At 39.7% G+C, this 27,635-nt stretch overlaps 1 protein-coding gene across 1 annotated transcript in view; it reads left to right on the top strand.

The window, feature by feature from the left end:
- The window catches only part of DNAH12 (dynein, axonemal, heavy chain 12), a 250,257-nt gene extending 225,002 nt beyond the window's left edge, over positions 1–25,255 (top strand). The window contains 12 exon segments of the mRNA XM_015571050.1: positions 3,997–4,147; positions 4,360–4,613; positions 4,823–4,963; positions 9,977–10,114; positions 11,265–11,498; positions 11,770–11,958; positions 14,984–15,087; positions 16,317–16,521; positions 21,165–21,302; positions 21,844–21,935; positions 23,678–23,745; positions 25,017–25,255. Coding sequence (XP_015426536.1) covers positions 3,997–4,147; positions 4,360–4,613; positions 4,823–4,963; positions 9,977–10,114; positions 11,265–11,498; positions 11,770–11,958; positions 14,984–15,087; positions 16,317–16,521; positions 21,165–21,302; positions 21,844–21,935; positions 23,678–23,745; positions 25,017–25,207 — 1,905 coding nt within the window. The 3' untranslated portion in view covers positions 25,208–25,255.
- Positions 25,256–27,635: the final 2,380 nt, after the last annotated feature.

The raw sequence follows: 27,635 nt of genomic DNA, 5'->3' as shown, positions 1-27,635 counted from the left end.
CCTCCTCTGAGTCTCGGTATGCTTTTCTCTTTCCTTCTAGTTGTAGAACTTCCATTCAGCCAGCCTATCTGTGGTTCTGGATGATGTCCGTTCCGTCTTTTACTTGTATTTTTGAAGTGGTTGTGTGAGGCAGCAATTTCCGGTGTTTACCTATGCGCCATCTTGGTTTTTCCTTCCTTGTAGCTTGATTATCTCTTATCATTGATGTTTCTATCTCTCTCTCTCTCCCTTCCTCTCTGAAATCAATATATATATATATATTTGAAGTTATTTCTCACATCTGTAACTCTCTCTCAGAATAAAGTACTGGGAATAAAATTGCTGGGTAAGTGGATTTACCTACTTGTAATTTTATAGATATTGCCAAATAGCACTCCATGAATGTTAAACCAGATTAGTCTTCTACAGCAGTGAATGAAAGTATCCGTTTATCTATTCTTTTGCCCACACAATATGTTTCCAAACTTTTGACAAGCTATGCAGAGGGACTTAGGAATTGAGGGGCTGATCAACGAAAAAGATATGACCATGAGGTGGCAGTAGCCCACATGAACTTCATTGGATGATGCTTTGACAGGTTTACATGTTAGGAAGGGAGAAGTCTCTCACAGCAGGAGTCTGTCAAAATGCCTGGAGTAGTGGGTGTGGTTGGGATGATGTCACTACTCTAAGAAGGAAGAGGGGGTGTCAAGGAAACTCCCAAGGGAGAGGGGGCTCATGTGGTGTCTAGGTGATGCTGCCTAGCAGCAATGGTTGGTGGGAGTCTCAATATCAGAACTCTGAAAGCAATTGGAGTCTTAATGTCCTGGAGCTTATTTATCTACCAGAGGCCCGGTGCACAGATTTGTGCACCTGTGTGGTCCCTCAGCCTGGCCTGCATCCTCTCACAATCTGGGACCCCACAGGGGATGTCAGGTGTCGAATTTGACCTGATCCCCACAGGCAACCAGCAGTCCATCATCCCCTGAGGGACATAACAGTGCACGAAGCAGCAGGTGGGCTAAGAAGGAACCACTCATCCTGTCCCCGCTGTGCCTGCTGCCGCTAAGTAGTGCTGCTGCAGAGGCGGAAGAGGCTCACGCTGCCTCAGTTGTGCTCACCACCTGACTTCTGGCTTAGCAGTGCTACCGCTGTGGGAGTGCACTAATCACCAAAGGGCAGCTCCTGCTTTGAGCGTCTGCCCCCTGGTGGTCAGTGCACGTCATACCTACTGGTCGACCGGTCATAATGGTCACTTAGGCGCATATATATATATATATATATATTAATGGCCAGGTGCACGAAATTCATGCATGGGGGGTAGGGGGTGTCCCTCAGCCCAGCCTTAACCTCTCCAATCTGGGACCCCTTGGGGGATGTCTGACTGCCGGTTTAAGCCCGAGCCTAAACCGGCAGTCAGATATCCCTCTCACAATCCAGACTGCTGGCTCCTAACCGCTCATCTACCTGCCTGCCTGATTGCCCCTAACCACTCTGCCTACCAGCCTTCTTGTTCTCAACTTCCCTCCCCTGCTAGCCTCATGGCCCCCAGCTGCCCTCCCTGCTGGTCTCATGGCTCCCAACTGCCCACCCCTGCCAGCCTGCTCACCCTCAACTGCCCCCCACTGCCTGCCTGCTCTCCCCCAACTGCCCCCCCACCCCCCGCCGGCCTGATCACTCCCAACTGTCTTCCCCTCCTGGCCTGATCGCCCCCAACCGTCTCTGCCTGGGCCCTGCCACCATGGCTTTGTCGGAAGGTCTCCTGGAAGATCTCCTGGTATAATTAGCATATTACCCTTTTATTAGTATAGATAGATGATTAGTAGATGTTCAGTGCAAAGCCCAACATGTAGGTAGGCTCTAAATGGCTAAAAATCTGATTATTTGGGTTATGTTTAAAACAACTGAATACATAAAAATTTGAGTTTGGCCGAAACCGGTTTGGCTCAGTGGATGGAGCGTCGGCCTGTGGACTGAGGGGTCCCGGGTTCGATTCTGGTCAGGGGTGTGTGCCTGGGTTGCGGGCACATCCCCAGTGGGAGATGTGCAGGAGGCAGCTGATCGATGTCTCTCTCTCATCGATGTTTCTGGCTCTCTGTCTCTCTCCCTTCCTCTCTGTAAAAAATCAATAAAATATATTAAAAAAAATATTTGAGTTTGGTGCTAGTGAGCTTTTGACCTAACAGGTTTCAGCTTGCCCTGAAGAAATAAACAATCTAGGAGTGAATACACAGAGGCTATTTTTGTCCCATTTATATACAATCTGATCAATGGAAATGGTATCTAAGTATAGTTATAATGGTATCTAATTATAGTTATTATTTGTATTTTATGAGTATACTAAGCTGCTGTAACAGAGACCAAAAATACAGCAGCTTAAATAAAATGAAAATTAATTTCTCTCTCTCCAAACAGCCCATAGCAAATGCTTGAGGGCTGGCAGGCCAGCTCTGGTCTTGAGATCATCCAGAGATTCAAGTTCCTTCTCTCATGCTAGAGAAGCCCCATACAGTGTGGTCCTCATCAGCAAGATGAGGCTGGCTCATGAACATTACATTTGTTGAAGAGAGAGCTTCCCTATGAAAATACTAGAGGCCCGGTGCACAAAAATTTGTGCACTCGGGGGGGGTAGGGTCTCTCAGCCCGGCCTGTGCCTTCTTGCAGTCTTGGACCCCTCGGGGGATGACCACCTGCTGCCTTAGGCCCACTCCCTGGGGGGACTGGGCCTAAGCTGGCAATCAGACAACCCTCTGGCAGCTTGGGAACCCTCAAGGGATGTCCACTTGCCAGCAGGGAGCAGGCCTAAGCTGCAGTCAGACATCCTTAGCACTGCTGAGGAGGCGGGAGAGGCTCCCACCACCACCGCTGTACTGGCAGCCGGCAGCCTTGCTTGTGGCTGAGCAGAGCTCCCCCTGTGGGAGCGCACTGTCCACCAGGGGGCAGCTCCTGCATTGAGCGTCTGCCCCCTGGTGGTCAGTGTGTGTCATAGTGACCAGTCATTCCCAATCTTTCTGCTGTAAGGGTCAGTTTGCATATTACCCTTTTATGATATAGGATAGAGGCCTGGTGCACGGGTGGGGGCCAGCTGGTTTGCCCTGAAGGGTGTCCCAGATCAGGGTGGGGGCTGCTGGGGTGCCTGGCCAGCCTCGGTGAGGGGCTGATAGCTGTTTTCAGGCTGGCCACATCCCCTTTAGGGTGGGGGTCCCCACTGGGTTGTCTGGCCAGTCTGGGTGAGGGGCTGAGGGCCGTTTTCAGGCTGGCCAAGGCCCCCCTGGTGACGGCAGCTCCCAGCCTCTCCTTTTTTTTCTTTTTTCTTTTTTTCCCCTGGGATTTATTTACCTTCTATAATTGAAACTTTGTTGCCTTCAGTGGAGCTCAGAGCCAGCTGCGGCAGGCGGGAAGCTTGGCTTCCTCCATCACTGGAGCAACAACGCCTCCTGCTTGCTTCAGCTCTGTGGCTGCCCGCCACCCTCTTGGTTGGGTTAACTTGCATATAGTCCCTCTGATTGGCTGGTGGGCGTGACTTAAGGCATGGTGAAGGTACAGTCAGTTTGCATGTTTGTCTTTCATTAGATTAGCTGATCTGGAAGCTCCACTCATAATTTCTACTTGTATTTGTCTGGCCATAACTTAGTACATGACCACATATAGCTGGGAAAAAAAGGTTGGGAAAACTTGAGGTTCTATTGCCAAAAGGAGACAAAGAAGGGGGACAATTATGGTCTCTGTTATACTGAATGAGGTTGAACATCTCTTCATATATTTAAGATCAATTTCTATTTCATTTTCTGTAAACTGTTCATGGCCTTTGCCCATTTTTCTTTTGGATTGTTAGTCTTATTTAATCAATTTATAGACACTTTTTATGTATTAAATAAATTATGCATTGTCTGTGATACGCTGGGTGCTTTTCTTGGCCATTAAACTCATATTTTACTCTTTGTTGGTTTTCAGTAATAAAGATGTTAGGTGAAATAAAAGTTACTCTAAAAATGATAACTTTTCTTTCTTTAACAGATAACTCCAGCTATAACAAATTATGTAACTGACAAACTTGGGAAAAAGTTTGTAGAGCCTCCACCATTTGATTTGACAAAGAGTTACTGGGATTCAAATTGCACTATTCCCTTAATTTTTGTGCTATCTCCTGGAGCAGATCCCATGGCCAGTAAGTGTATATGCTATCAACTTTAAAGAAATTATAAATAAATCATCATACTTAATATCCACTTTTATATGACTGTAAGTCAGTTAGTAAATTTAGTACTTATAAGGAAAGGTAATTAGAATTTTCCAATTAAATACCTATTACTAAAAACATAAGCCATATTTTATAATTTTGGAGTAAGCAGTGAAACCATTTTTTTTGTGCCCTCTTAGGCCTGCTGAAATTTGCAAATGATAAAGCTATGACTGGAAATAAATTTCAAGCTATTTCACTGGGACAGGGACAAGGACCAATTGCAACAAAAATGATTAAAGCAGCAATAGAAGAAGGAACTTGGGTTTGCCTACAGAATTGTCACCTTGCTGTCTCCTGGATGCCCATGTTGGAAAAAATATGTGAAGATTTTTCCCCTGATGTCTGTAACTCATCCTTTAGGCTTTGGCTTACAAGTTATCCATCTCCAAAAGTATGATTATTTCCTATGGAGTTCAGTACACTTATTTAATTATCTGTTACATGTGTATCTTAGTCACGCTCTAAATGCTTAACTTTAAGAGGTTTAAAGAAAAACATTTCTGAAGTCCTCTTTTATGCCTATTTTTAATTCACTGGTGCATGCATTTTTAGGACTCAAGCTGGTTATTTTGAGTAATGCTCTGTTTTATTTTGTCTTAGTTCCCTGTAACAATTCTACAAAATGGAGTGAAAATGACTAATGAACCTCCTACAGGTCTTCGGCTAAATCTCCTCCAATCATATCTCACTGATCCAATTTCTGATCATCATTTTTTTAATGGATGCCATGGAAAGGAGTTGGTAATATTCAGCTTCTGGAACTTTTAAAATATGTTTTTTACTGATAGAATATAGAAATATAAATATTTAATTTAAGAATATTAAATATTAGGCATTTTCTAAGGAGACAGAAATCGTACCTATCTGGTTCATTTTCCTCCCATTGTTTATTTTATCTTAGTTTTTAAACCAAAGCCCAATAGCGTATTTGATTAAGACCCAAGAATAGCTATCTAGTTTACATCATTTATTCATTCAACAAATATGTGTGTAAGGTACTGTCTTAGGTACAAGATATGAAACAATGAGAATAAAATAGACAATCCCCCAAAAATCTGCCTTCATGGAACTTAAATTTTAGCAGTGATGTTTTGATGTATTAATAATGCTTTTCAATGTATCCATGTAAAACAGTTTTGCATATGGTATTGGATACTCGAGGAGTCCCAGTAAATAGTACTCCGTTCAATGCCTGAATTCTTACCAATTAAGAAACAGGGAAAAGTATAAGTGCATGGGAATCAAATTATAACCTTAATTACTGATGTAGACTAAGTTGGAAGATGTAGTTTGTCTGTGAACAAATGGGCTTCATATTACTGAACCCAGAATTAAGCAGACTTATCCACCCAAAGAAACAGAAAAATTCCTTCCTGCAGAAAGCGCGCTTCTAAAAGAGAAAAGGGAGAAACTGAGCAAAGCATATCTGGTTAACTTTTCCAAAATTTATTGATCAGATAGGTCACTCCCCTCTCCTGAATGAGTACAAGGAAGGAGAAAATTCAGGAGTATTACATTAATTGAACTTTCTCCACATGGAAGAAAACATTAGTATTAGGGGAAGTCCCCTGCCCTCACCTCCAATACGTGCATGCTGTATATCATATTTGCTTATTAGAGTGAGAAAAATAATGATATTGAAGGTAAAGGATTGAATTTGGATGCAAACTATTTTGTTTCTGCTTATTGATACTTTTTGTGTGCCCTAGTTCTGAATGATGATTTTGTTTGTAACTCTGGAAGAAAAAGAGGAAGCTAGGTAGTTTTAGCTATGAAAAGAATGGAGGTGTGGTGTCTGATTCCCACTCAGGGTCTGAGCTTTTGCAATTAGAGGAGAGAGCCAGAAGCAGAGAAGGGAAATTTTTAAAGATTCCAAACACAAGTTGAGCTGTTTTGAGGCTTAGATGACCCACATAAAGAATGGTACTGAGTTGGAAAAGCAGCACTCTCCTATATTACATCATTGAGCAAGCAACGTTGGCACATCAAGTTTTGAGATTAGTACAACATCCAAAGATTGCACCCTAGCCATGTATCACCATTTTTATTCACCAAGCAACTGTTCTGGTAGTAAAAACAAATGGGAGCTAGGGTAACAGAAGAAAAAGAGTGTGATTGCCCTGTGACAATTGGTTTTCAGTGTGCATCACATTCATCTGGCAGGGCCCCACTGCCAGATTTTCTGATTCAGTTGTTTTGGGATAGAGCTTAAAAAATGCATCTCTAGGTGATGCTGATATTGATGGTCCTGGAAGCACACTTTGAGAACCATTGCCCTAGGGTTTCTGTAGCTGACATAGGATTTTTTGTAGGCACATATGAAACTCCTTTGGAGGCTCCCAGAAATAACTGGGATGCCCTTTGATAAGACTAATTTATGACCATTGGACCAGCAATAATTTGAACTATCATCATTTAGCTATTAAAAGTAAATATGATCTTTGTAATCACAGTTAAATTGACATCTTTGCCATTTAAATTATCTAGCAATGATAACATATTAGTTATTTGTCAGTTTATATATCTGTCTCCTATAACCAGCTGTGTGCCCCTTAAGGGCAAGGATACATTTCTGAATTTCCATCCACTCATCAATTCATCTATCCGATAAATATTTCTTGACTACATTAGGTGTAAGACACTCTTCTAGGAACTGGTAAGGAACATATAAACATATCAAAGTCTCTGTCTTCATAGAGCTTACATCCTAGTCAAGGGAAATATATGCAAGGCAAGCTTAAGCATAATCCCCGTAAACCTCAGGCCGTATTAAAGTTACAGATGTCAGTGGCCCTCTCCTGGAGATTCTGATTCACTAAGTCCGAAGTGGAGCTCAGGAACTGGTATAAATAAACAAGAAACAAAGGAAATTCAGATGTTAACTAGTTTGAAAACCATTACCATGGTTGTATTATGAACTATGGGAGGACAAAGAAAGGAGGGGAGAAATTCCTTATATATCAACCTTGTTTTTTAAATAAGGAAACTCAGGCAAATCAAATAAAGTGTCTAAGTCATATAGCTCACAAGTGTTAGAGGTGGGATTTGGTACCCAGATCACTCTGTCTCTTCCCACTTCTGTGTGATTGAGGAAAACTTCTTGGAGAAAGTGACATTTGAAGTAGACACCGGAAGTATGCCTAAAGGCACAGAATTATGACAAAGCTGTTGAAAAAACAACAAGTAGCTTATTTTGGCTTGACTGATGGGAGATAAGAGTGGGAAAGAATATAGGGACAAGACTGTGAAAATCTCTATATGCATTGCTAAGGAATTTGGATGAATCAACACAAACCAGCACCACATCATAGAAAACAAGCCAAAAGGCAGATCTCACTGATGCTGGGTTGATGATATCATCTTTAGGTAGATGATGATATTAGCCTGCTGCCACCTTGGGTTTAGTCACAAGATGTACCCTGGAAAATGTAATTCAGAGATCAGTTGGAAAAAAACACATATGGGGTGTAGGGGAATGCTGTCTTCAGAAAGGATTATATATATTTAAGAGTGTTTTTAGAATATGTGAATGGTCACCTCAAGAAACCCATTATGTGAAAATATGTGGAGAATACACCTAAATTAGTTGATTGCTCTAATTGACAAAAGGTTTTTCCCTATTAAATGTATCACCACAGCATTCATCTAGTATATGTAAAATAAGCTTTGGTTTATGTACAACATTTCAAGAATACAGCTATTCAGTTAAGCCATGGTATACTTTCATTTTAATATTACAGAAACAATTTCTACTACCATGTCACATGAAAATAGCTGGATGGATTATTACGGCATTTGGAGCTAAGTTTGAGGTGGCCTAACTTAAAATGCAGACGGTGAAGCATACTTGAAATTTACTTGCCGGGATCTCAAAGGGATGGGAGGCCATCCTCCAGAGTTCTATCACAGGCTTAGTGAGAGGCCCATGTGACATGCATGTGAAGATACCATGGAGAAAGTAAATAAACAATGTTTTCCAAAAATGATCTTCAAATGGAAAGTCACAAAATCAGAAACTATATATTGGTATTTATTCATAACACTAGAGGCCCAATGCATGAAATTCGTGCACTGGTAGGGTCCCTAGAGGCTGGCAGCAGCCAGCCAAGTACTCCCTCCCTTCCCCCCACCGCCTGCTCCTGACCAAGGCCTCCCTCCCTTCCCCCAGCAGGCCCCAACCTCTGGTTGAACTCCCAGAAGAACTCCCAGTCAAGGGGACAATTTGGATACTATGCTTTTATTATATCTATTAGAGGCCAGATTCACAAAAATTTGTGCACTCAGGCGGGTCCCTCAGCCCGGCCTATGCCCTCTTGCAATCTGGGACCCCTCAGAGGATGTCCACCTGCTGACTTAGGCCTGCTCCCTGGGGGATCAGGCCCAAGCTGGCAGTCAGACATACCTCTGGCAGCCCAGCAGCTTTTGGGGTGGTCCACTTGCCAGCAGGGAGCAGACCTAAGCTGCAGTCGGACATCCTTAGTGCTGCTGAGGAGGCAGGAGCGGCTCCCACCACCCCCGCTGTGCTGGCAGCCATCAGCCTGGCTTGTGGCCGAGCAGGGCTCCCCCTGTGGGAGCACACTGACCACCAGGGGCAGCTCCTGCATTGAGCGTCTGCCCCCTGGTGGTCAGTGTGTGTCATAGTGATCAGTCATTCCCAGTCGTTCTGCTGTTAGAGTCAAATTACATATTACCCTTTTATCATATAGAATAGAGGCCTGGTGCATGGGTGGGGGCCGACTGGTTTGCCCTGAAGGGTGTCCTGGATCAGGGTGGGGGTCCTGCTGGGGTGCCTGGCCAGCCTGGGTGAGGGGCTGAGGGCTGTTTGCAGACTGACCAAGCCTCCCAGTAACTGAAGCCCCCAGCCTTTCTTTTTTTTTTTTTTTTTTTTTCTCCAGCTCCGTGGCCATGGCGACTGGAAGCAGGTATCTGGGGTTTATTTACCTTCTATAATTGAAACTTTGTTGCCTTGAGAGGAGGCAGCAGCCAGTCGGGAAGCTTGGCTTCTTCCATCAATGGGGCAACCAAGCCTCATGCTTGCTCCAGCTCTGTGGCCGCCAGCTACTATCTTGGTTGAATTAATTTGGATATAGTCGCTCTGATTGGCTGGTGGGCGTGGCTTAAGGTGTAGAGAAGGTACAGTCAATTTGCATGTTTGTCTGTTATTAGGGAAGATAATAATTAAAGGGTAATATGCTAATTAGACCAGACATCTTCTGGCCATCATTCTGATGTTCTTCCTGACAAAGCCGGGGCCGGAGGGAAGCCAGCCTGGGTCCCAGGTGCCTGCGGGTGGCCAGAGGAGGGAAGCAGCCTGGGTCCCAGGTGCCAGAGGGAAGCTGGTGCCAGCAGCTGGGGGGAAAGAAGGCCTACTCTTGCACAAATTTTCATGCATCGGGCCTCTAGTAGGATAATAGTTATATATTCTCCTGCACTTGTAATCTCAAGCATGTGCCAATGAGTCTATAGGATAACAGTTAAGTATTGAAGTTATAAATACCTATGAACAATACCAAGGTATTATTAGCCAATACTTCGGTAAATGGTAGAGTCATTACATTTTAATGAATTTTAATATTATTGCAGTTTGTCTAGCTTTGAAGGTATTAAGTCATAAAATTAATACTTTTTAAGTAGAAGTTTTTAGTGATATATGATCACAGAACCTTACAATGAAAAAGATCACTGACTCCCCTTGCTTAACTGAAGGAAGTCTGATCAGAATTTTTTTCTTGTTATATAATTTTTACATTAAAGGCATGGGAGAAGTTGCTGTTTGGAGTTTGTTTCTTTCATGCCCTCGTACAAGAGAGAAAGAAATTTGGTCCTCTTGGTTGGAATATTCCATATGGATTTAATGAATCAGACTTACGCATCAGTATTCGACAACTGCAGGTAAAATTAGAAAGGAACTAACACTAATGGAGGATAACTGTGTATCAGGCCCTTTGCTTAGAAAAACTTAATTCTCCCAACATCACTAATAGGTGGGTAGATAGCAATAATAATTACAACTATGTTTTATGAAGCACTATCTCCATCTGGATTTTTCTCCTGCTACAAATAATGGAAAACCCGATTCAAACTGGCTTACACCATAATGAAACTTATCTCACAGAAAAAAAAGTGTAGAGGAAGCACAGGCTCTGGAAGTTGGTTGATTCAGCAAAAGTGTTGTCATCAGGACCCTGTCTTTTTGCAGTGCCCTCCTCAGTGTTGGCTTTATATAGGCCCTCGCTGTCCTCTCCTCTTCTCCACTCAGTGAAATCAACAATTTTGCTGTATCAGTCAACAGACACAGGCTGGCTAATTTAAGTAGAAAGGAATTTATTGAAAGAATATTGGGTAGGTCATAGAATCACCAAGATGGCTGGAGAACCAAGGCATCCAGAGTCATATTCAGAGTCACATCATGTCTGGTAAGAGTAGAGCCTCCACTTTTCTTGAATATTAGACACTGCAGCTCACATACCTGCCACACACACGCTGGTCTGCTGCAGGCCCTCTGATATCATAAAAACAATTCTTTGCTGTTCTTACTTCTTTGCTTAAAACCCTAGTTCAGTCTAGGATGGATGCATTGAGGAACCAAGCCCAGGTCAGAGGCATAGGCTTTAGCTACAAGGGAGGCTAGGACTCACAGTGTGAGACATTCAGATGGTTGGCAGATTCCCTCCAAATAAATAAATAAATATCTACTGTAAATCCCTACTAACTCAAACTTTGAACTCGGCACATTACTTATATTCTGATTCTCACAGCAACCCTATAAGGTTGGTACTATTCTTATTTTTAAGAAAGCCAAAACTAGGAAGTGAACTTGCCCAATTAGGTAAACACAGAATATTAATACTTTTCTGTTTTTTAGCTGTGATAAGGGCCTTTATGACATGTGGCCTCCGAAAGGTCACCCAAGATAACGTATGGTGATAATTCTTTCAACCCCGCTTCTGTGTGGATAGATAGATAGATATTTAATGTCATCTTAAAATAGAAATGAAGTGAAAGACTTTGTTTTTCTTGTTTTATGTTTCATTTTTTTCAGTTATTTATAAATGAATATGACACAATTCCATTTGAAGCTATCTCTTACCTGACTGGGGAGTGTAATTATGGAGGAAGAGTGACAGATGATTGGGACAGACGTCTCCTCTTAACCATGCTGGCTGACTTTTATAATACAAACATAATTGAAAACCCTCATTATAAATTTTCTCCCAGTGGAAACTATTTTGCACCTCCCAGAGGCACCTATAATGATTACATTGAATTCATTAAGGTAACTGATATCACTGAAAATAGGGTTAGATTTTAAGTGTGATTTTTCTAAAAAGCAAATAGTGAACAATTCCAAGGTAATGTATAGTGTTAGATAAGTATTATTTCAATCAATTTTCAAAATCTTTTGTTTCTAATAATTATTAAAAATTAGAAAAGTTTGATTCCATTATTGTTTGGTTGATTTTTAACCCTTTTTGGTTTGCACGTGTCTACCTTATGAATTAATATATCCAGTGATAATGTGATGCTTGCTTGATCTATTCTGGTAGAAACTTCCATTTACTCAACATCCTGAGATATTTGGATTACATGAAAATGTTGATATCTCCAAAGACCTTCAACAAACAAAAGTCCTTTTTGAGTCCTTGCTTCTCACCCAGGGAGGCTCCAAACAGACAGGATCTTCAGGAAGTACTGACCAGATTCTATTTGAAATTAGCAGAGATATTCTCCGAAAGGTAATTTTAGTTTAAAATATGTTGCTTATAATATAATATAAATCAAAATGGTACTGAAATGGCAATCTGAAAACTTCATTTAAGAGCATTATGACCTTGTGTGAGATATTTTACCTTTCTGAGCATTAGTTTCCAGATCTGTGAAGTGGTGACAAGAAGTATGGAACAGACTGATGAATTTTAGAGGGAAGGAGGGGATGATAGGGAGGTGTGGGGTGGAGGGGATCAATGGGGGGGATAAAGGAGACCTTTGTAATACTTTCAACAATAAAGATAAATTTTAAAAATAAATAAAGAAGTCGGGGTTGCATAGCAGCGAAGCCCCATCTGGCTTGCTCCTGCTCCTGACTCACTGCTGTTCACTCTGGCCCAAGAGCAAGTGGGTCTGGCAGGTAAAATCTTTGGAGAAGGTGCATACTTACTTGATCAGAGGGTCAACGGAAAAGAACCTCAAAGTGAAAGATCTATTTCAGATGCCAGCCAGGCTTTCAGAATCACTACAGGAAAAACTTCCTGTGGGGAGGGTTCTAAGACTTAGGAACAGTTTCAGATGAGGATCCACAAGCGACTCATTGACTTGCACAGTCCTTGATTGCTTCCATCAGTATTGAGTCTGAGTCCAGGTTTAAGTCACCATTGTAGAGAGTTAAATCAACCTCTCACCTCACCCCACCCCCCTTTTTTTGTTAATCTTCACCCAAGTATATTTTTCCATTGATTCTTAAAGAGAGTAGAAGGGAGGGGTAGAGACAGAGAAAGAGGAACATCAATATGAGAGAAACACATCAATTGGTTGCCTCCCCCATGCACCCCGACTAAGGCTAGGGATTGAGCCTGCAACCAAGGTACACGTACCCTTGACCTAAATCCAACCGGGGACCCTACAGTCCAAGGCCGACGCTTTATCCACTGAGCCAAAGCAGCTAGGGCTTAAATCAACCTTTTTAATAAATTGACTATCAGTTGTTATAAATGACATAAATAAAAAAAAGTACTTTGCATAACACCTACCACATGATAAGTTCTTAGGAACTATAGCTGTGGATGAGCTAATGAACATATATGATTTATTGTCGTTTCTAAGCAAAGATAATGGACCTACTTTAAAAAATATGTTGTTTTTTTTTAATTTCAGAGAGAGAAAGAGAGAGGGATAGAGAGAAACATCAATGAGAGAGAAACATGTTTTTTAAAATATATATATTTTATTGATTTAAGAGAGGAAGGGAGAGGGAGATAGATAGAAATATCAGTGATGAGAGAGAACCATCAATCAGCTGCCTCCTGTACACCCACTACTGAAAATCAAGGGCACATGCCCAGGCACCGCTACCTGGGCATGTGCCCTGACCAGGAACTGAAACAGCGGCCTCCTGATGCATGGGAGAACTCTCAATCAACTGAGCTGCACCAACCAGAGCAATCATGGACCTACTTTTAAAAAATGGAGGAAATGGTCTGAACTTACTGGATCAAGGAGTGAACAGCTTTTAGGCTACCTTAGGAAGTGAGGAAGCACAGAATTAGCTGCTAGCACTCTTTTTCTTTTTTCATAATACAACCCAATGTTCTTAATTAGCCCTCTCATCGTTTTTTCTGTCTTAAATTCAATAAAGAACTAAAGTCACTTTTAAAAACATCATGGTCCCAATCACAGTTCTTCACAGTTCTTGTCTAGGGCAAATACTGTAATTATCCCCACAGTGTTAGGCACTCTGACATAGTATAGCCTGTCCATCTGCCTTGAAAGCCCATGGGCAGCACCACTCCTCCACTCTCACAGCTGGTAGCCTTGTCTGACATCACTCCTTAGGAGCCTACTCACTTGGCTGCTACCACTGGAGAAGAGAGTGGAACAGCAATGCCTGCGACCCCCGAGTTAGAGCAAACTCGCCTCCTCTCACCCATACCCCTGGAATGCTGCTTCTGTTGTTTGCCTCTTCTTGCCCCTGATCCCTTACCATTTCTGCGATTTACCACTGTGGGGAAAGGTTCTCACCCTTGCAGAGTGGTGGCATTTACAAGATTCCTAACAGGAAGTTACCTGACACTGAATCTGGGACTTACATGGGATAGAAGGGTTGTACTAAGTCAAAGGGTCCTTGCGTGATACCACCTAGTGTGACTTAGAATTCTTTAGCAACACCCAGGGACCATCACCTGGAGATACTCTGGGCAGCTCAACTTTTTTTAGTTTGGTACTTCCCTGATTGGGAAACTTCTTTGTCCCTTAAGGAGTATGAATTCCAATGTCTTGCAGCTTGATCATCAGTCCCAAAGTCCCCTTCATCACTTCTCAAGCATCCCTGAGGTGCCTCATAGAAATCAGACACTTGATGGCCTTCTTTTCCCAATGCCCTGGAGCCCTGCTACATTCACACATTATTTATTTATAGCATAAACTAAGCTATTTGAAGCCAGTTGATAATTGATTGGAAATCAATATAAAACAGTTATGAAATGGTACATCAGTTTTATCAATACAAAATAAGATTCAGTTTACAAAAGGAAATTATACTACTTTTCAGAAATGTTTATCTTCTGCAAAGTGCTATGTCCTGCAGCATGGGCCTTGGGAGTTAAAGACCTGTGGGTTTAAACAGATCACTTTTTGGCTATGTGCCCTCGGGCAGTTACTTATTCTCTCTTTACTTAAATGCCTCATCTATAAATGGATATAATAATGGCCAACTAAGAGGAAATGGTAAGAATTAAATTGAGATGATGTATGGAGCCCTAGCCAGTTTGGCTCAGTGGATAGAACATCAGCCCGTAGACTGAAGGGTCCCGGGTTGGATTCCAGTCAAGGGCACAGTCATGGGCACATACCTCGGTTGCAGGATCGATCCCTAGCTCTGGTCAAGGAGGGTAAACAAAAAACAAGACAACCCCCCCCCCAAAAAAAAGAGGGATGATGTATAGAAAGCAGGCACATAGTAACTGCTTAGTGCTACCTATTAGTATTATTGCTGAATGAAACTATCTATTCTAGAGTAATCCGTGATCTTCAAAATCTATTTCTTAGCTACCAAATGATTTTGACATTGAAGCAGCCCTGTTGAAGTATCCTGTGAGCTATGAAGAGAGCATGAATACTGTGTTAGTACAAGAAATGGAAAGATTTAACAAGTAAGGATCTATATCCCCAGTGATCCATAAGGTCACCAACCAAAGTTGGTAAAAGTTGGTATTGACTTAAAGCTTTAAGAAAAAAATTATCAAAACCTGCCATTTCTTTATAATTTCCCCCTTTTTAAATTCATAATTTAACTGCATAACCTTTTGCCTCAGAAGTAAGGATATCTTTTATAATGTAAAAATAACGATGAAAAAGAAATCTGGTTAAAAATATTTATTAGAATTTCTCATCAATCCATTATTAGTTTCTTCAGAAACTAAAGATGAAATGAGCATTAATGAGGCCTGTGTGTAGTCACATCTTTTGACATTTTTCTTCCATTTAACATATATACGCCTTGTTTTTCTTCCTGAATACAATTTAGGTTGATTAGGTACCCCATTCTAGCAAACAGATTATATATGCTTTGAATTTTTAAATTGCATTTTCTACAATTCAGTCTGGGCTTAAGGAATGGAGATTGTTTTGGTCATGAATTTTCTAAGTGTTTCTGAGTTTATTTGGGTTTCCAGACTTGTTTTAAAATAAAATATTAATTCCATATTTTGTAAGACCATACATATAATAAGTATTCACAAGAACTTATCTATAATAACAAAAGCATAATATGCTAATTAGGCTGACAACCTTCCAGATGAAGACAGGGCTGTGAGGGCTGCGCCCCTTGCACAAATTTCATGCATCAGGCCTCTCGTGTGTAATAACATATTACCCCTCACATCAGGTGTATTTAGGCTTCTAGCCTAAAACCCTGACATCAGGTGTATTTATAGTATTCTTAGCAGTTTGGGCCTAAGTGGGAAGCAGATTATTCAAAAGTGCTTAAATGAATATAAGCTTTATGTTTTGAGGCAGTTTCCCAAATTCAACCATTGTATAACACTTTTATAACTTTTTCCACATTTAAAAGTCACCTGTAACATTATTTATGTAACATTTTTCTATTAATCATTCTCTGCTTAAATTAGCCTGGTCCTATGCAATAATACCCAAAAAACTAGTTGTATTATTTACTTTATTTAAACTATTTATTTTTAAAATGAAAAATGTTAATTTAAGTATAACTTAAAATAACCTTACATGGCCAACTAGAAGTGACCATACTTTGGGAAGCACCCTTATAAAGCTGTGAATGAGATTCCTGCTATTTCTTCTGAAAAGATTCCATGTTGATATTCATTTCACATATATGTTGATCATATAATTGCTTTCCTTGCAGTTTAATTAAAACTATACGCAGCACTCTACAGGACCTCGAGAAAGCTATTAAGGGTGTGGTTGTAATGGACTCTGCATTGGAGGCACTCTCTGGAAGTTTGCTTGTTGGGAAAGTTCCAGAAATATGGGCCCAACGATCATATCCAAGTCTTAAGCCCCTAGGAAGTTACATCACAGATTTTCTAGCCCGGTTGAACTTTTTACAGGTAAAAGATTATATATAATGGGGAGACTTTAGAAATTGGCTATGGTCACTTGAGATCTCTGAGTTGAATGGAATGTGATTAGTAGTTTCATGGTAATCTAACCAAAATTTTAAAATATTTAAAATTACACATATTTCAAAGTATTGAATAGAGAATTAAAATTTTGCTTTACTCAAACCCAAGTAATATGTGACATTTATATTTTCAAAGATTGTGCTTTTGTGGTAAATCACCAAAAGAGCCTGAGGCTTGGGTCTATCAATAATTGGGCATTGTCTGTTTTAAAATATGTTTTTATTGATTTCAGAAAGGAAGGGAGAGGGGAAGAGAGAAAGAAACATCAATGATGACAGAATTTCATTGATTGGCTCCCTCCTGCACAACCCCCGCTGAGGATCGAGCCCACAACCTGGGCATGCATCTTAACCAGGAATCGAACCCTGACCTCTGGTTCATAGGTCTATGTTCAACCACTGAGCCACGCCAGCTGGGCTGGGCATTGTCTTAAAATCAGTTGCTTCTATCTCATAAAACCAGGGAAAAGATGAATGCTTTGAAATCTCATTCACCCCCCCTGCCTCACCCTCCACCAACCCCATCATCCCACCACCCCACCACCACTCCCTTCTGGCCAACTCCCGCCCTAAATACGCACATAAAAGGATGCTCAGGGCAGGAAAGCAAGCATAGGGCAAGGCGCTATTTTTCCTCACTAACTCCTCAGCTCACGCCCATCTTATGGTTGATATTTATGTAGAGGTACCAGGTGGGGAAAGACCCAAAAATACTTTTTGTAAATTTACACAGTTATATGACCTTTCAGTGTTCAGTTGCCTTTTTATTATATAAAAGCTTTATTTGTTTCACTGTAGAAGCTAATCATAAAATATCCAGTGCTTGTAAAGATTAGAGGGACAGGCTTTTTCAGACATCACTTTTCAATTTTTGTCAATCTTGTTGTGTTAATTTAAATTTCTTTGATTATTTATTAGTGAGCATGTGCTTCTTTTGGTATGTGTGCTTGCCATTTGTATTTTTCTGTGAATTGCCTGTTCATCTCCTAGGCCATTTTTCTTTTGGACTACTTAGCAATTTTTAATTTATAGGAGCATTTTATGTAGATTAATATTTAACAAAACAGCACAGAATAGTGGTTTTAAGTGTTTAAGCTCTAGAAGAGTCGTCACTTCCTAGCCTCAGTTTCTTTATCCATAAAAATGGGCATTTTTATCTCATAGGGTAACAGTCTACAGTATGTGATAACCATTCAATAAATGTGGACTATTCTTTCGTAAAATTAGAAACTGTTGGCTTTTATCAAATGCTTTCTCAGCATTTTTTGCTGGTGATCATTTTTTATCTTCTTTAGCTCATTATTGCATTGAATTATATCACTACATTTCCAAATGTAAAATCATTTTTGTGTTTCTAGAATAATCCCTCTTGGTCAGTGGTACCTTATTCTTTTCATTGATTCCATTTGGATATTTTTAGGGCTGTTGAGATACATTACCTATTTATCCTCCAGAAAATTTATTCAACTATAGCCCCATCAATAGCGAATGAGTGCCTATTTCTCAGTAATTAGTGTTCATTTTTATCTTTGCTAATTTGATAAGTGAGCATGTGTGCCCCTGGGTGATTCCTAGGCATGTCTACAATATGTCTTTGACTTCTTCCTATATGTACCAGTCTCTTTCTGTCCCTTATCAAAAGCATCTGACATAGTTAATTCCATCCTCCCCTTGCCACACTTTTACTTTTTTTATACCCTAATTTATTTCCCAAACTTTTCTAGAACTTTTATTGGAATTGCTTCCATTTCAATATATACTGCTTTGTTCCTGAAGGGCCTGATGAGTCTTCAGCTTAGTCCCCTAGAGGGTCCTGGCATGGCGCCAGCTGGGACAGTCTCCAGGATAAATTCAATTTGTTGTTGTTAATTTAAGTTCACATCAAACTCTTTACAATCTGAAATTTGTATTGCCACTTGAAATCATCCCATTTGGATGAGTAAAAAAGGTCTCATTATTGAGCACTTACTTAATCACCCTTTTCCACAAATCTTCCCCTGAATGGATCTCCTTCCCCCATTGTTCCCTTACCCTTACAGAAGCTGCACATTTTTGCCATATCTTTCTTTCTCCTGGACTCTTGTCTTCACCTCTTAATCATTCTTAGAGTTAACAAATTAAGCAAATGAGTCATCTGGAGTTTCCTGTCCTTTTTTTCTCTCATTTCTCTCCCACCATTGACTCTATTTATCTTCCCCTTCTCCTTTCTGTACCTTTTTTTTAAAAGCTTTTTTGCACACTGGCTATCATTTCAGATTAAATCCAGGATCTGACAGTATCTTTGTGAAATTGAGCAAGGTACTCATCTTTCTGAACCCAGTTTCCTCACCTGTAAAATGATAGGAAAATACCTAACTCATTGAGTTATTTTGTGAACTAAATGAGGTAATGCATGTAAAGTTCTTACCACAGTGCCTGGTGTGTACAAAGCACTCAGTTAATTGTAGCTTGTATATAAGTAGCTGACCCAGACACTCATGACATTCTTGACTAAATGAAGCTGTGGAATGAGCAATGGAATTTTCTAAGCACTTGCCTTCTGGGTTCTTATAGCTTCCTGTGTGAAGTGCTGGTTCTGCCTAGCTTGTGCCCTCATGGAACTCCATCTCTTTCTCTACTTCTTGATCTGATAGCTTGTACTGTCCTAATATCTCTAGCAGGGTTTTGTTCTCTTCCTCCCAGGAAGCAAAGTTGGCTTCTTCCCATAGCGTGCTGCTCACTCAGAAACAAAGTGCATTTTATTAACTCATCTGTTCGGTCAACAAATGTAAATTGAGACTCCACTTTGTCCAAAGCACCTTGTTGTTGGACAAAGTTGCCAAATCGCCTCCAAGTTGCCAATAGCCTATAGGGAGATAGTGTATGTATCTATGAAAAAAACTAATACAGTATAGTAAGGGATCTGTCACAAAAGACTAAAGTGCTTTGGGAACTCAAAGAGAGGAGAGAGTTCTTTTAGCTCAGGAAAGCAGCTTGTTTATTGGATGAGGTAGCATTGGAACTGGGTCCAAAGCAGCGGTTCTCAACCTGTGGGTCGCGACCCCTTTGAGGGTCAAACGACCCTTTCACAGGGGTCACCTAAGACCATCGGAAAACACATATATAATTACATATTGTTTTTGTGATTAATCACTATGCTTTAATTATGTTCAGTTCGTAACAATGAAATTGGGGGTGACCACAGCATGAGGACCTGTATTAAAGGGTTGCGGCATTAGGAAGGTTGAGAACCACTGGTCTAAAGGATCAATGAGTTGGACACTACAAAAAAAGGAGGCGGACTTAAGAGAGATAGCTGTGGCATGATGTAATTTAGATGGATTCTGCTATAAAATTTTTGACATAAGCTAAAACAAAATTTGTTTCTTTGTGTAATTGAAAAATCAGGTGGTAAAGTGGCTCCAGGCAGGGTGTGAGTTGGGGTACAAACATGGTCACCTAGTCTTGGTTTCTTGCACTTCATCTCTTGGCTCCAGTCTCTGTGGGGTAACTGTATTCTCAGATTCTCCTCTGATGATAGCACGATAGCAACAGCAACTCTAGCCTCACAACTTTATAGAGAGTTGAGAATGAGTCTTTTCTCCAAAAGTCCCAGCAAGAATCTCAGCATCTCTGGCTTTGCTTGGGTCACATGTCCATAACTGAATCAGTCCTTATGACTGGAGGTATGATTGGCTAGGCAATGAATCCCTTACCTTCCAAAAGGTGTAATACCACTGCCAGAAGAGCCTGGAGTGAGAGTGCAGGAGGGTTCATACCAGAGGGACATAAGAGTATTTTCACTTTAAGATAAGTAGAGAAAAACAACAGATGTCCACCCAGTGCGAAGAAGAGACATGCAAATGGTGCATTCTGGTTAGAACGTAAGATGCTTGAAGGGAATTAAAAAGGATAGAGCTGAAATACAAGTTGGGGCCAGATTGTGAAGTGTCTTGAACAGAAGACTAAGGTGTTTACACTACGGTGTATTTAGACTTTAATGTGGTGGCATAGTAGTAGGTCCCTGAAAAATGATGCAAGATGTTAAACCTGATCCAAACCATGCATGGCCCGGTACCCTCTGCCAGCATTGTTATAGATGTATTGAGCAGGAAGAGAGAAAAGCAGCAAGAAAAAGTACACACTGATAGAGAAAGAAGACCATGAATATCTAACCTGGAGGAGGGCAAAGGGCATGGAGGCAGAGAGTTTAAGAAGGTTAAGGAACTGGAGTCAACACATGAGGGCAAGAGTTAGACAATGTTTCTGAAGATGGTTGCTTTTGAGTGGGATTAAGTAATAAATAAGCCCCTAAATAATTTATATTTGGCTTTTTGAAGAAAATCTTAATCTTTCAAACTTTGTTTTATTCAGGTTAATGTTAAAATGTGTTAGAATTTTCCAAGAAGAGTAACTAGAAGGGAAAACAGGTAGGAGGGCCAAGATAGGTAGTGTGTTTGGTGTCAGGAAGAGAGTCCTGTAATGGAAATTGTAGGCAATACCCACAAAAACCAGAATCAGGAAGTATGTCAGGTGACACTTGTGTAAGTTGAAAAAATAAACATAATACATTTTGTTTTTTCTTTACAGGACTGGTATGATTCAGGAAAACCTTGTGTATTTTGGCTCTCTGGTTTCTTTTTCACCCAAGCCTTTTTAACTGGAGCTATGCAGAATTATGCCAGAAAATATACCATCCCTATTGATTTACTAGGATATGAATTTGAGGTACAGTAACTTCTTAAACTACACAGTATAGCATTACATCAAAGTCATGTAGTTAAGCAAAGAGGATATGCAGAATTCATATTTTTATAGCCCATTATATGCAATTTGACTTTTTTCATTCTTTGAATTTCATGAAGAAAGTATATAATATTTGTCTTGCTATCTCTATAATATAATAGAAATTTTATATATCTCAATATTCAATTTGAATAATCCAGGAGCATTTGAGATCTTGCTCCTCAGCATATGTTGTCAGTTTGAGCTCAAATACATTCTTAAAAATTCTCTTTTAAAAATCCAATGCTGCTTTTCTATTTTAGCAAAAATTAATATGAGGTACAGTAAAACTTGACAAAATGCTTCACAAAGAACTGTATTATACATTTTTACATTTACACTTTACTGAAAATTATATAGTTTAAAGAGCTCTAATATAACAGAGTTTCCCTGAATGTATTCTGAAGATTTAGCCAATGTTTTCTTTATGAGACTAAAGTTATCTGGAGAGGAGATCATTACCAGTGTGTGCCTCTCCCTTTAGGTTATTCCTTATGATAAATCTGAGACATCACCAGAAGATGGAGTTTACATCCATGGATTATATCTCGATGGAGCACGCTGGGACAGACCAAGGTCCATAGTTTCAAAACAAAGACCTCCTCAATTGTAGCTGAATCTTCGGTCAGATAAGCTGGCTGCTGCCTTCCTCCCTGACACGCACCCCCCACCCCAACCAAAATACCTCTTCTAGGGACTATGTCAAGTAATAAATAATATTAGAATTCTTGCCGTAAATCATTATTCAGGCTGGGGCAAGTGATGAGTGGTTTTTAGATCTTGAATAGTGTTTAGTTAATATTTCAGTGGTCTAAGTTAATGGACATCATTTTCCTACTTCTTCTGTTTTATAACAGTTACCTTCCATTTTATAAAGTGTAGGAGCAACTCACTTTTAAACCATTTACAGTTATATTAAAGGTATTATTTCTACTGGTTAATGGAAAACTTTTTCTTGTATTTTGATGACATAATAAATAAATATTTAAAATAAGTGCTGAATTTCCAGCTTGGGAAACTAAGCAATGCTATTCTTTTTTCATATATATACTAGTAGCCCTGTGCACGAATCTGTACGCCAGTAGCTCGCCAGTAGCTCACTGCCGCCCTCCTGTTGCTCCCCCCCCATCACCTCTACTCCCCCTCATAGCTTGTTGACCTGCCCCCTCCTGTAGCTCTCCGCCACCAGCTTGTAGCTCACTGCCCCATCCTCCCGCTGATCCGTGATCCGGTCGTTACACGGTCAGTCGTTTCGCTTCACAGCATAATGACCATTTGCATATTACATCTTTATTATATAGGATACTTTTATTGATTTCAGAGAGAAAGGGAGAGGGAGAGAGAAATAGATACATCAATGATGAATGAGAATCATTGATTGGCTGCCTCCTGCAGGCCCCCGATTGGGGATCGAGCCCACAACCCAGGCATGTGCCCTTGACCAGAATCGAACCAGGATCCATCAGTCCCCAGGCTGATGCTCAAACTGGCTAGGGCAGCAATGCTATTCTTGTTTGAAATATATAAGGTAAGAGAGGAAGGAAGAACATATTTCCCCTGGAAATTCATTAATAAACATAATCCTCTATTTCCAGAGTCAGGGTTAGACTTGGCTCTCAGGGGAACGTTAAAGGCCAAAGCAGAGAAAATCGCTTAAGGACCAAGAAGGTGGGTTCTACAGAGATCATTCTAAGACAGGGCTATGAGAAGACTTGGATGCACATAGTTCATTTGACTGTTTTTTCTTTTTCATCACTCTACTAGATGATGAAATTTCTCTTAACTTTTCTTTATATATGTATTCATCTTTTTCTTCCTTTCTTCTTTCAAACTAATAAGCAAACAAACAATGTAGCATAGGAAAAAGAAGCCACATTTTCTAGATAGGCAGATCTATATTTGAATCCTGACACAGGCATTTCAGAGCTGTGTTGCTATGAGATAAGTACTCAAACTTTCTGAGCTGCCACTCTACCTGTGAAATCAGAATAGGATTGGGGACAAGATCATTGAGAGAATGAAATGTTATAGGCCACTGTCTGCCTCATGGACAGCACTTTAAAAATAGCAGGAATTAATATTTGTCCACTGTTTGTACATATAGCCTTTGCACAGTTTTCTTTTGGTTCTCTCACTTTTTCATTGCCTCTTCCTTGGATTTATTTTGTTGTTGTTGTTATTTCTTTTTGTTTTTTTACATTTCTTATCCTGCATATCTTTGGTTCTCTCTTGTATTAAAAGCCACTATCAAAGTAGCAGTTTCTGAGAAGCAAATTTCATCTTATGTCTAATAAATGTCTCTCAATTTCTCTTCACAGTGGATTACTTGCCGAACAATATCCCAAACTTCTGTTTGACCTGATGCCTATTATATGGATAAAACCAAGTAAATATACTTCTAACAAAACTTCTTAGAGCTTTAAGGATGATAATGGTAGATATTTTTAACTGCTCCCCCAAATAAGTCTTTGCTCAACCTATTAGAATTTTGTCCAGTTACAATAAATAGTTCTTCCATTTGTGTGTTGCATTTGTATTATTTTAGGAATATCATTCTGCCTCTTTTTTGCTCTTATCCCACAGGATGTAACATTTTCTTTGTCCTCCCTCCACACTTCTACTTTTCAGAGTCTAGAGCTTCCCATCAATATTTTGATTGTCAAGTGCTTTTCTTTGCACACCTCTCTGAGACACAAATAGGCTTGCCACAGCCTCCAGCTAACAACTAGAATTTTCTGGCTATAAAAAACTACTAGGCCTAGGAGCTGTCAGGTGCCCCAAGGTTAAGACACTGCAAGCCACAAGGGTGCAGCCTAGTTTTGTCCCCTTGGAAAAGTAACTTGCTCCTTCCCTCCTTTGCTATCATCATTTTTCCACAAGTCTAAACAAATGAGGTTCTTTTGTTTTCTATTTTTTCTGTATTTTTTGATTCTCAAATAACTATTAATGAAAACATTTATAAATCACCCATAATCACTACCCAGACCATCAAGTATTTCCATTATCTTTTTTTCTTTTCTTTTTTTTTTATTGCTTAAAGTATTACAAAGGGTTTTACATATGTGTCTTTTTTTTCCCCCCACCCTTGACTATCCCCTGGCCTCCCCCACCCCCCCAGTATTTCCATTATTAATGCAGTTCTAGTTTAACTCTGAGAAATGTGAACTTCCTTTTGTGAGTAGCTAACAATTGGTGTATTTGTCGTAGTAATAACCTCCTGAAAACAAAGAGTAACTTCAACTTCTAATTTATGGGTTTCTTGTATTAGAGCTCTAAGCAACTGTTTCTCTTTTTGCATCTTCCCCATTACCTATGCTGTACTTTAGTCCTTCCTCCCTCCCTTCACTTTCCCTTACTCCTTCTCTCCCAAGTCCTCTTGAGTGTTTTCTTGCCTTTTGTAAGTGATCCAGACCTTAAAATCAATTCCTGTCCTCCAGACCTAGAATCATGAACCTTATGAAATCACTTCCTTATTTCTCAACTATAATTACTATAAAAACTTTAAAAAGTAACATCAACTTTCAAATGTTCAAATATCATAACCTTAATCTTAAATTTAGCACTTGCCATTTTATTACAAGATAGTTGTTCTTTTAGTACCATTGGGTCTTTTTCTCTTTATGAAATGAATATATTTCTTTTATTTTTTTTTTCAAGATAAAAAGGCTCAGGTTGAGAAATCGAATGCCTATATCTGTCCCCTCTACAAGACAAGTGAACGTAAAGGAACTCTTTCCACGACAGGACATTCTACTAACTTTGTCATTGCAATGTTGTTAAAAACGGACCAACCTGTTCAACACTGGATCAAGCGTGGGGTTGCTTTGCTTTGTCAGTTGGATGACTAATTGGACAAATTTAACAAAATATCTGAAGCAAAAAAAAAAAAAATACCATGTCTTCACATACTTCAAAATATATATAATAAAACCAAGTATCTTGGTATCATTCTTAAGTGGTCTTTGTGAAAGGTCTTTGCATAGCTCTCCTCCCTGATATATCACTTGTGATTGGAATACGCCTTCTAAATGGACTCTTCTTTTTTTTTTTTTTTCCGTTCATTCAACCTTTGTTGATTCTTTTTTATTTACTGTTGTCCATGGAGCTTATGCCCTAGGCCAGGGGTGGGGAGAGAGGTGGGGGAGTGCGGTTATGCTAAGAACAAAACAACCACAGAAAATTAGCCAAGTATGACAAATGCTAGGCAGATAATCCAAAATCAGTGGTATAATCAAGTTTCAAGGTGTGTTGTTTTTTGTGTGTGTGTTTTTTAGATTGACTGGTTAAGCAAAGCCCCACTGAAGAGGTATCCTTTAAGCTCAGATTAAATGTGTATGTGTGTCTTAATGGCTTTTTTTGTTTTTCATTATCATTTATCCCCTCTATAGCCTCCTCCCTCTGTCTACCGCCCACGTGGTTGCCACATAGATGGACTCGAGATCATAGTCAGACACCTAGGGAAGAAAAACATAAAATGTTTCTTTGAAGCATATAACAATTTCTAAAGCTTCAATTTTGTTCCTTTTTTTAGTTAGACATGTATGTGGAAAACAGATTTGAGCAGAATAACTGGATAAAATTTAACTAATATCAGAAAACATCTCTTTTCACAAGTGTCAAGTCATTCCTCAGCTTCAGCAATAGTTTACTTTTCGCTCACCTACACAAACATTTAAAATACATAGATAATAAATAAGGAAAATATTACAATTCTAAAACTAAGCCTCTTATGCAGCGGTTCTCAACCTGTGGGTCGCAACCATCGGGAAACACATATAGCATATAAGAGATTTACATTATGATTCATAACAATAGCAAAATTATAGCTATGAAGTAGCAACGAAAATAATTTTATGGTTGGGGGTCACCACGACATGAGGAACTGTATTAAAGGGTCGCAGCATTAGGAAGGTTGCGAACCACTGCAATGTCATACTTTTATTTTTTTAATATATTTTTATTTCAGAGAGGAAGGGAGAGGGAGAGATAGAAACATCAATGATGAGAGAGAATCATCAATTGGCGGCCTCCTACATGCCCCCTACTAAGGATTGAGCCTGCAACTTGGGCATGTGCCCTTCACCAGAATCTAACACAGTACCCTTATGTCCTCAGGCCGACACTCTATCCAGTGAGCCAAACTGGCAAGGGCTGTCATACTTTTAAACATTAGTTTCATTTCTCACAGTATCCCTGAGGCGAGGAAAGGAAACTTAAAGCAGTGAAGTGAGCGCACAAAGGCAGTGAGATCCTGCACACCTGGGTGGTTTGTGCTTCTCAGCATTAGCTTCAGAACTCGTTTTAAATGCCACGTGGACTCATTATTTTTAATAGTTAATATTGTTCTTATTTAGTGTTCATTCAGAATATTAATGTACATTAACAATTTAAAACATTTCAATGAAAACAAAATTTTATTATCCTGTGTGGAGTTAATTCCTTCCTTAGAATTCCCAGGATATTTTAGTTGCAGCTCTGTAACCCAAAGAAAATGTAGGTGCAGCTACCCAGTGAATCAGAACCATTACAGCAATCACTTTTGATAATTTGATTAGAGCAAAATGTTTGGCCTCTAAGTAGAAAGTTGATTCTGTTTTTCAGTGGCTGTGTACATGAGTCTTAAGAGAATGAATTCACTTCATATGGACATCCCCCTGCAAAATAAGCATTTGTTCCAAGAATGGAATTCAAATGTTTAATCCTTTAAACTTGATGAATATAGCAGTGAAGAAAAGAGATCATATTTCCAAACAGAGCTAAACCACAAGTGAAAAAACAAGGAGAATGTGCCAGACTGTCTTATGATCAAGTATTTATAGTACAGCTATTAATGGAATGGTCATTACAGTGGAGTGGAGATCCTAAATATAAATGAAAATTCTGAAGTGCTAATCTCTAACAGTGAAAACTGCAGTGCTGTCCTAAAGGTGATAACAGAAGGTAAAAAGTCTTTGGTATGTGATCAAACTTATTCTATGCTAAAACTGAAATGTTCTTTTAAAACAATTGAGATATTGCCTACTAAAATGCATTGGTTTGTATGACTACTATTCATATTATTTGTTGTATTATTTATTCTTATAACATGTTCATGTTTAATATTTACTAACTAAATAACATTTTCACTGAATGTAAAAAGATGTTCTTTTGAGTGAGTGCTATAATCACTGAAAAAAAACTCATAAGTCAAGTCTAAAATAAATGAAGATAAGCGTTTCCAAAGTTACAATGGTACTGACCTAAGTTTCATATGAAAGGTCGTTTTTCCTGAATAAG

Source organism: Myotis davidii, unplaced genomic scaffold, assembly GCF_000327345.1.
Source record: "Myotis davidii unplaced genomic scaffold, ASM32734v1 scaffold111, whole genome shotgun sequence".
Taxonomy (NCBI): Eukaryota; Metazoa; Chordata; class Mammalia; order Chiroptera; family Vespertilionidae; genus Myotis; species Myotis davidii.
The sequence above is the reverse complement of the archived record's forward strand: the minus strand, read 5'-3'. Positions and strand labels throughout refer to the sequence as shown.